General features: G+C 44.7%; 1 protein-coding gene across 3 annotated transcripts in view; it reads left to right on the top strand.

Moving 5' to 3' along the window:
* Window positions 1-10,361, top strand: part of si:ch211-153b23.7 (TNFAIP3-interacting protein 3) — a 50,711-nt gene that overhangs the window by 20,681 nt on the left and 19,669 nt on the right. For all 3 annotated transcript variants that reach the window (XM_061899661.1, XM_061899662.1, XM_061899664.1), the window contains exon 3: window positions 2,874-3,015. In XM_061899661.1, coding sequence (XP_061755645.1) covers window positions 2,874-3,015 — 142 coding nt within the window. The remainder of the gene's footprint in view (window positions 1-2,873; window positions 3,016-10,361) is intronic.

Consider the following 10,361-nt stretch of genomic DNA (forward strand, 5'->3'; position numbering starts at 1 on the left):
AATTATTCTGGCAAATCTAGAAAATCTTTAGAATCAAATTTCAATCTTATTTTAAAGTCTTTTAAATTTCTTTTAAAATTTTTGTTCGGGAAAATCCAGAAGAAATAATGATTTGTATTTGTTAGAAATATAGCTTGGTCAAATTTGTTATATATTCTAACAAAGTGCAGATTGGATTTTAACCTACTTAAAACATGTCATCAAAATTCTAAAATTAATTTAAATCAGGAAAAATGACTAATGATGTTCCATAAATGTATTTATTTATTTTTTCAAAAAGATTCGAATTAGCTAGTTTTTCTTTTCTTTTCATTGGTTGAATTTTGAATTTTAAAGAGTCGAAATTGAAGAAAAATTATTTTTCAAAATGTTATTTTAATTTTTTGCCTGTTTTCTCCTCTTCTAAACCGTAAGTTAAGTGTTTTTTTCATCATTCATTCCAGGGGTCGGGAACCTTTCTGGCCGAGAGAGCCAAGAAACCAAATATTTAAAAATGTATTTCCGCAAGAGCCGTATAATATTTTTTTCAACACTGAACACGACTAAACACGTGCATTTTTAAGTAAGACCAATATTTCTAGAGTACAATAAGTCTCTTATTCTTTGTAATAACATTGTAATTCTGAAGCTAACTGTGGAGGGGGCGTGGCCTGCAGCGAAGCGGGGTGTTGCCAGGACCATCCTCGAAATCAGCGACAGGTGCGTAGGAGGCCCACCTGGGCTTTTTTATCTAATTTATAAGCAGCAGCCAGGAGGAGAGACGGGGTTGGAGCTGGAGCCAGAGTGCGAGCGAGAACTAAAGAGGAAAAAGACAATTGCTGGAAAGCAACTGAGAGACTTATTGAAAAATAAAAAAATATTGTAACACTGAAACAGGCTCTCATGTCAGTGTTTGGTGGTCTGAAAAACCTCCAGGAGGGCAAACCCTAAACTAACCGATAATAAATAAATCACTTCTTACCCTTATTTCAACTTCTTGAACAAGTGCGGTAGAAAAAAAGGATGGATGGATTCAAATGCATGAGCATGTTTTATACTTTGAACATTATTTTTAACAGTCTCAGCTCAGATTTATCCGAGAGCCAGATGCAGTCATCAAAAGAGCCACATCTGGCTCGCGAGCCATAGGTTCCCTACCCCTGATGTATTCTCAACAAAAAACCTTCTGTAAAAGGAAAAAAAAATGTACGACGGAATGACAGACAGAAATACCCATTTTTACATATATATGCATATATATAAAATATATATATTAAAGGTAAATTGAGCAAATTGGCTATTTCTGGCAATTTATTTAAGTGTGTATCAAACTGGTAGCCCTTTGCATTAATCAGTACCCAGAAAGTTTGATCATATTACGCCTGTACTGGCTCACCTGCACTGGCTTCCTGTGCACTTAAGATGTGACTTTAAGGTTTTACTACTTACGTATAAAATACTACACGGTCTAGCTCCATCCTATCTTGCCGATTGTATTGTACCATATGTCCCGGCAAGAAATCTGCGTTCAAAGGACTCCGGCTTGTTAGTGATTCCTAGAGCTCAAAAAAAGTCTGCGGGCTATAGAGCGTTTTCATTTCGGGCTCCAGTACTCTGGAATGCCCTCCCGGTAACAGTTCGAGATGCTACCTCAGTAGAAGCATTTAAGTCTCATCTTAAAACTCATCTGTATACTCTAGCCTTTAAATAGACCTCCTTTTTAGACCAGTTGATCTGCCGCTTCTTTTCTTTCTCCTATGTCCCCCCCTCCCTTGTGGAGGGGTCCGGTCCGATGACCATGGATGAAGTACTGACTGTCCAGAGTCGAGACCCAGGATGGACCGCTCGTCGGGACCCAGGATGGACCGCTCGCCTGTATCGGTTGGGGACATCTCTACGCTGCTGATCCGCTTGAGATGGTTTCCTGTGGACGGGACTCTCGCTGCTGTCTTGGAGCCACTATGGATTGAACTTTCACAGTATCATGTTAGACCCGCTCGACATCCATTGCTTTCGGTCCCCTAGAGGGGGGGGGTTGCCCACATCTGAGGTCCTCTCCAAGGTTTCTCATAGTCAGCATTGTCACTGGCGTCCCACTGGATGTGAATTCTCCCTGCCCACTGGGTGTGAGTTTTCCTTGCCCTTTTGTGGGTTCTTCCGAGGATGTTGTAGTCGTAATGATTTGTGCAGTCCTTTGAGACATTTGTGATTTGGGGATATATAAATAAACATTAATTGATTGATTGATTGAAGAAGAAGCTCTTGGTTTCGAAAAGGTTGGGGACCCCTGTTTTTCTCAATATAGGTCATACAAGCCCATTTTTAATACTTGATGGGGTCCCTTGGAACCCCATTTTGAAAATTTCTTGCGCCAACACTGATGGAAAACAGCAGCAGGCGGCTGTGGCCTGCGGGCCGGCTGTAATACTGATCAAACATCAATCCCGGGGGCCACAGATAATTAATAGCCTGCGGGTCCTGACCGTGACACTCCTGCTGTCGGCTATTTTTCTGAGACGACATATCGCAACATGGAAACAACCCTGGCTAATTAATCCCTGCAAAATAATTTCTCCATTTTCCGTGTGACTGTAAACATATTTTAATTCTGCACATCTTGAGTGCCTAATGTGTGCATATATATATATATATATGTGTGTGTGTGTGTCGGTGTGTGTGTGTGCGTGGGTGAACATAATGGCTCAGGTTTTATTCTCCGAAAGTGCACTCACTCTAAGCGAGTGGGTGTTCAAAAGTATCCGGAGGCTCTTTTGTGCATATATGTGTTTGCTTTTATTAATGGAAATTCTCTGCTAATGCTGTCCACTATGACTTTGTCGAGGTCCTCTCACTGTATATGCACTGATTTACAGTGTGTGTGTGTGTGTGTGCAGGTCAAACGCTGTGTGTGCAGAAGGTGACAGGTCAGTGTCCGAGCTCCAACATGTCCCCGAGAGTATGAGCATCACCTGTGCCGAGCAGGAGAAGCTGCAGCTCCTCAACAAGAACACGGAGCTCCGCAGAGTCAACAAAGAGGTACAACTTCACCTTGACGTTCTGTACTGCTGGAAATGACACAGTTCTCTGTGGGACGTAGGCGGTGTGAGAAAAATTGCAGCTGAGGTGTGAAGAAACATTAAATTAAATGCCTCCCCCCCCACACACACACACACACTCACACACACACACAAATCATTCAACCTTGAGCTTGATTTTTTTTTTAGAAGGAAGAAATATGAATCCGTCAACTGGTTTAGACATTATTTGTTGGCTTTTCATGTAATTTCACCCTCTGGTCAACGCCCAATACGGACCGTCTTAATGTGATGGCGGATAAAACAAAATGAAAGTATAAAGTTATCCAAAGAGAGGAGCGTGATAGTGCTGGTCGTCTCGGATCACTCGAGTTAATGATCCGAATCTTCAAACTAATGCAGCCCCTGGGTGGGCGCTACAGTGAGTACAAACCCCGTTTCCATATGAGTTGGGAAATTGTCCATCCATCCATCCATCTTCTTCCGCTTATCCGAGGTCGGGTCGCGGGGGCAACAGCCTAAGCAGGGAAATTCAGACTTTCCTCTCCCCAGCTACTTCGTCTAGCTTTTCCCTGGGGATCCCGAGGCGTTCCCAGGCCAGCCGGGAGACATAGTCTTCCCAACGTGTCCTGGGTCTTCCCCGTGGCCTCCTACCGGTTGGACGTGCCCTAAACACCTCCCTAGGGAGGCGTTCGGGTGGCATCCTGACCAGATGCCCGAACCACCTCATCTGGCTCCTCTCCATGTGGAGGAGCAGCGGCTTTACTTTGAGTTCCTCCCGGATGGCAGAGCTTCTCACCCTATCTCTAAGGGAGAGACCCAAACTCATTTTGGCCGCTTGTACCCGTGATCTTATCCTTTCGGTCATGACCCAAAGCTCATGACCATAGGTGAGGATGGGAACGTAGATCGACCGGTAAATTGAGAGCTTTGCCTTCCGGCTCAGCTCCTTCTTCACCACAACGGATCGATACAACGTCCGCATTACTGAAGACGCCGCACCGATCCGCCTGTCGATCTCACGATCCACTCTTCCCTCACTCGTGAACAAGACTCCTAGGTACTTGAACTCCTCCACTTGGGGCAGGGTCTCCTCCCCAACCCGGAGATGGCACTCCACCCTTTTCCGGGCGAGAACCATGGACTCGGACTTGGAGGTGCTGATTCTCATTCCGGTCGCTTCACACTCGGCTGCAAACCGATCCAGTGAGAGCTGAAGATCCCGGTCAGATGAAGCCATCAGGACCACATCATCTGCAAAAAGCAAAGACCTAATCCTGCGGCCACCAAACCGGAACCCCTCAACGCCTTGACTGCGCCTAGAAATTCTGTCCATAAAAGTTATGAACTGAATGGGTGACAAAGGACAGCCTTGGCGGAGTCCAACCCTCACTGGAAATGTGTTCAACTTACTGCCGGCAATGCGGACCAAGCTCTGACACTGATCATGCTAGATGTAAATATAAAAAGAATACAATGATTTGCAAATCCCTTTCAACCCATATTCAGTTGAATGCACTACAAAGACAAGATATTTGATGCTCAAACACATAAACTTTATTTTTATGCAAATAATAATTAACTTAGAATTTAATGACTGCAACACGTGCAAAAGTAGTTGGGAAAGGGCATGTTCACCACTGTGTTACGTCACCTTTTCTTTTCTTTTCTTTTCAAAAAACGTTTGGGAACTGAGGAAACTAAATGTTGAAGCTTTGAAAGTGGAATTCTTTCCCATTCTTGTTTTATTTAGAGCTTCAGTCGTTCATCAGTCCACTGTTGGATTTTACGCTTCATAATGCGCCGCACATTTTCAATGGGAGACAGGTCTGGACTGCAGGCGGGCCAGGAAAGTACCCACACTCGTTTACTATGAAGCCACGCTGTTGTAACACTTGTCTTGCTGAAATAAGCAGGGGCGTCCATGATGGATGGATGACAACATATGTTGCTCCAAAACCTGTATGGACCTTTCAGCATTAATGGTGCCTTCACAGATGTGTAAGTTACCCATGCCTTGGGCACTAATACACCCCCATACCATCACACATGCTGGCTTTTCAACTCTGCGCCTATAACAATCTGAATGGTTATTTTCCTCTTTGTTCTGGAGGACACCACGTCCTCTGTTTCCAAATATAATTTGAAATGTGGACTCGTCAGACCACAGAACACTTTTCCACTTTGCATCAGTCCATCTTAGGTGAGCTCAGGCCCAACTAAGCCGGCGGCGTTTCAGGATATCCTTGATAAATGGCTTTTGCTTTGCATGGTAGAGTTTTAACTTGCACTTACAGATGTAGCGACCAACTGTAGTTACTCACAGTGGTTTCATGAAGTGATCCTTAGCCCATGTGGTGATATCCTTTACACACTGATGTCGGTTTTTGATGCAGTACCGCCTGAGGGATCAAAAGTCCGTAATATCATCGCTTACGGGTCAACAAGTTTGGGGACCCCTGCTTTACACCGATCAGTTTGCACATACTTTTCGGACATAAAGACGCTAATTTGCTGCTGCAATCACTTTGTAATTCAGTAAATCATATTGCGTGTGCTAAATATTAGTATTTGCATTTTCTCCTAATGGTGGGCGTTCTGAGGATCAGCATAATAATGTATAATGCATATGTTCCTTCTTGACTGCACTTAAATGTAAAATATTTGTAGAATATATTTATATTATTCATATATATATATATCCATTTTCTACCGCTTATTCCTTTTCGGGGTCGCCGGGGGTGCTGGTGCCTATCTCAGCTACAATCGGGCGGAAGGCAGGGTACACCCTGGACAAGTCGCCACCTCATCGCAGGGCCAACACAGATAGACAGACAACATTCACACTCACATTCACACACTAGGGCCCATTTTTAGTGTTGCCAATCAACCTATCCCCAGGTGCATGTCTTTGGAAGTGGGAGGAAGCCGGAGTACCCGGAGGGAACCCACGCATTCACGGGGAGAACATGCAAACTCCACACAGAAAGATCCCGAGCCTGGATTTGAACCCACGACTGCAGGAACTTCGTATTGTGAGGCAGACGCACTAACCCCTCTACCGCCGTGAATATATTATTTATTATTATTATTATTATAATTTATTGTGAGCTAACTGTGGTGCTGACTTTCCCCCAGGGATCTATAAAGTACTTTCTATTCTATTCTATTCTATAATAATAAAGACAAAAAAAGCCTTATTGATTGATTGAAACTTTTATTAGTAGATTGCACAGTAAAGTACATATTCCGTACAATTGACCACTAAATGGTAACACCCCAATAAGTTTTTCAACTTGTTTAAGTCGGGGTCCACGTTAATCAATCAATTCATTCTGCTCATTGAACAATCAATCAATCAATGTTTATTTATATAGCCCCGAATCACAAATGTCTCAAAGGACTGCACAAATCATTACGACTACAACATCCTCGGAAGAACCCACAAAAGGGCAAGGAAAACTCACACCCAGTGGGCAGGGAGAATTCACATCCAGTGGGACGCCAGTGACAATGCTGACTATGAGAAACCTTGGAGAGGACCTCAGATGTGGGCAACCGCCCCCCTCTAGGGGACCGAAAGCAATGGATGTCGAGCGGGTCTAACATGATACTGTGAAAGTTCAATCCATTGTGGCTCCAAAACATTCACGAGAGTTCAGTTCAAAGCGGATCCAAGACAGCAGCGAGAGTCCCGTCCACAGGAAACCATCCCAAGCGGAGGCGGATCAGCAGCATAGAGATGTCCCCAACCAATACAGGCGAGCGGTCCATCCTGGGTCTCGACTCTGGACAGCCAGTACTTCAACAGACGTGTAGTCGATCAGCTTTGCGTGCGCTATTAAGTTTGCAAGTGTTTTAGTACACACAAACCTTTAGTAATTTAGGCCCTATGTGTTTTAAAAGCTAGTTTCAACTAAGTTGACTCAAAGATGTAAAAACAATCGTGCTTGCAGACGTGCTGAGTGTGTGTATGTTGGGCGGCGACGTTACGTTTAGGTGTTTAAAGGGGAACATTATCACAATTTCAAAAGGGTTAAAATCAATAAAAATCAGTTCCCAGTGGCTTGTTGTATTTTTTGAAGTTTTTTTCAAAATGTTACCGGTCTCCGAATATCCCTAAATAAAGCTTTAAAGTGCCTTATTTTCGCCTCTCTGCGAAGACACTATCCATTTCCCTGTGACGTCACACAGTGCTGCCAATGTAAACAAACAATGGGAATACCACAGCAAGATATAGCGACATTAGCTCGGATTCAGACTCGGATTTCAGCGACTTAAGCGATTCAACAGATTACGCATGTATTGAAACAGATGGTTGGAGTATGAAAGTATTGAAGAAGAAACTGAAGCTATTGAGCGGACAGCTATTGACGCTATTTATAGCCATAGCATGGCCGAATAGCTGCGTTAGCATCGCCGGTAAAATGTGCGGACCAAACGATCAGGACTTTCGCATCTTGTGAAATTGGAGCAACTTAAATCTGTCGATTGGTAAGTGTTTGTTTCGCATTAAATGTGGGTGGAAGGAAACGTAATATAGTTGCAAATGCATCTGCAGGTGATCCATACATCTCTGTGCCATGTCTGCTTTAGCACCGCCGGTAAATAGCATGTTAGCATCGATTAGCGTAGCATGTTGGCATCGATTAGCTGGCAGTCAACATCAACAAAACTCACCTTTGTGATTTCGTTGACTATCGTTGCAAATGCATCTGCAGGTTATCCATACATCTCTGTGCCATGTCTGCTTTAGCACCGCCGGTAAATAGCACGTTAGCATCGATTAGCGTAGCATATTAGTATCGATTAGCTGGCCGTCAACATCAACAAAACTCACCTTTGTGATTTCGTTGACTATCGTTGCAAGTGCATCTGCAGGTTATCCATACATCTCTGTGCCATGTCTGTCTTAGCATCGCCGGTAAAATGTGGAGACACTCTGGTACATTCAATGGGGGTCTGGCGGCAGACACTTTGGCATCTTGGGGCCAGTGGTGCAACTTGAATCCCTCCCTGTTAGTGTTGTTACACCCTCCGACAACACACCGACGGACGAGGCATGATGTCTCCAAGGTATTGGAAAACAGTCGAAAAAAACGGAAAATAACAGAGCTGATTCGACTCGATGCGTCTGAGATGTAGGGAAAAATGGCGTTGAGTACCGATGTGACGTCACATTCTGACGTCATCGCCTCCAGCGCGATTAACAGAAAGGCGTTTAATTCGCCAAAATTCATCCATTTAGAGTTCGGAAATCGGTTAAAAAAATAGATGGTCTTTTTTCTGCACCATCAAGGTATATATTGACGCTTACATAGGTCTGCTGATAATGTTCCCCTTTAATAAATCAGGAATCTAATAATAACATGTTTTAAAAAGTAATATCAAAGACCAGAAACTAAATCTTACTTAGGGTCACACAAAGTCCGGGGCTGCCGCACACAGCTACTTAACGGACTCACGGGCAACACGGCTGATTTATTAAGATCAATTGCTTCCCTGACTCGGGTCAGCGGACTCACAACGATTAAACACACTGGCGGTGGAGCAAAACTGACTCAGGTGGACCTCATTAGTTAAGTGAGTAACTCAGAAACAGATGTGGACACATTCCATCCATCTTTTTTATATGCAAGTACAGTAGAACCTATCCCTGCCACCCAGGCATGCTGCCATCTGTTGGCGGGGGCGCCACATTGCAGAAACTGAAAATAAAAAAATCCATCATCTTCCGCTTATCCGAGGTCGGGTCGCGGGGGCAACAGCCTAAGCAGGGAAACCCAGACTTCCCTCTCCCCAGCCACTTTGTCTAGCTCTTCCCGGGGGATCCCGAGGCGTTCCCAGGCCAGCCAGGAGACATAGTCTTCCCAACGTGTCCTGGGTCCTGACCAGATGCCCGAACCACCTCATCTGGCTCCTCTCGATGTGGAGGAGCAGCGGCTTTACTTTGAGTTCCTCCCGGATGGCAGAGCTTCTCACCCTATCTCTAAGGGAGAGACCCGCCACACGGCGGAGGAAACTCATTTGGGCCGCTTGTACCCGTGATCTTATCCTTTCGGTCATGACCTAAAGCTCATGACCATAGGTGAGGATGGGAACGTAGATCGACCGGTAAATTGAGAGCTTTGCCTTCCGGCTCAGCTCCTTCTTCACCACAACGGATCGGTACAACGTCCGCATTACTGAAGACGCCGCACCGATCTGCCTGTCGATCTCACGATCCACTCTTCCCTCACTCGTGAACAAGACTCCTAGGTACTTGAACTCCTCCACTTGGGACAGGGTCTCCTCCCCAACCCGGAGATGGCACTCCACCCTTTTCCGGGCGAGAACCATGGACTCGGACTTGGAGGTGCTGATTCTCATTCCGGTCGCTTCACACTCGGCTGCGAACCGATCCAGTGAGAGCTGAAGATCCCGGTCAGATGAAGCCATCAGGACCACATCATCTGCAAAAAGCAGAGACCTAATCCTGCGGCCACCAAACCAGAACCCCTCAACACCTTGACTGCGCCTAGAAATTCTGTCCATAAAAGTTATGAACAGAATCGGTGACAAAAAAAAAAAAAAAATATTCAATAATAAAAAATAGGTAAATAGAAATGGATGTATGATGAAGTACACTTACTATGGACGTTTTCCTTTCCAAAAACAATTTAAAAAAAAACCTCAATAATAAAACAAATATTCAGTATTTAAAGTCTTTGCGAATTAGAGCTGCTGCTGCTGGGTTGCAGTGGAGGGTGACGTCCCAGAGGGGCTGTGGTTATAAAGGATGTCATTGTGTCATCATTTGATGTAGTTGTAATGGATAATATTTCATAGTGACAGCATCCATTAAGACAGCAAGAAGCAGCAGCACTTTTGCTACTGAGAGGTAGTGTGTATGTATATATATATATATATATATATATATATATATATATATATATATATATATACACATAATTTCTAGGCGCAGTCAAGGCGTTGAGGGGTTCCGGTTTGGTGACCGCAGGATTAGGTCTCTGCTTTTTGCAGATGATGTGGTCCTGATGGCTTCATCTGACCGGGATCTTCAGCTCTCGCTGGATCGGTTCGCAGCCGAGTGTGAAGCGACCGGAATGAGAATCAGCACCTCCAAGTCCGAGTCCATGGTTCTCGCCCGGAAAAGGGTGGAGTGCCATCTCCGGGTTGGGGAGGAGACCCTACCCCAAGTGGAGGAGTTCAAGTACCTAGGAGTCTTGTTCACGAGTGAGGGAAGAGTGGATGGTGAGATCGACAGGCGGATCGGTGCGGCGTCTTCAGTAATGCGGACGTTGTACCGATCCGTTGTGGTGAAGGAGCTGAGCCGGAAGGCAAAGC

The sequence above is a fragment of the Nerophis ophidion genome, linkage group LG05 (assembly GCF_033978795.1).
Source record: "Nerophis ophidion isolate RoL-2023_Sa linkage group LG05, RoL_Noph_v1.0, whole genome shotgun sequence".
NCBI classification, from domain to species: Eukaryota; Metazoa; Chordata; class Actinopteri; order Syngnathiformes; family Syngnathidae; genus Nerophis; species Nerophis ophidion.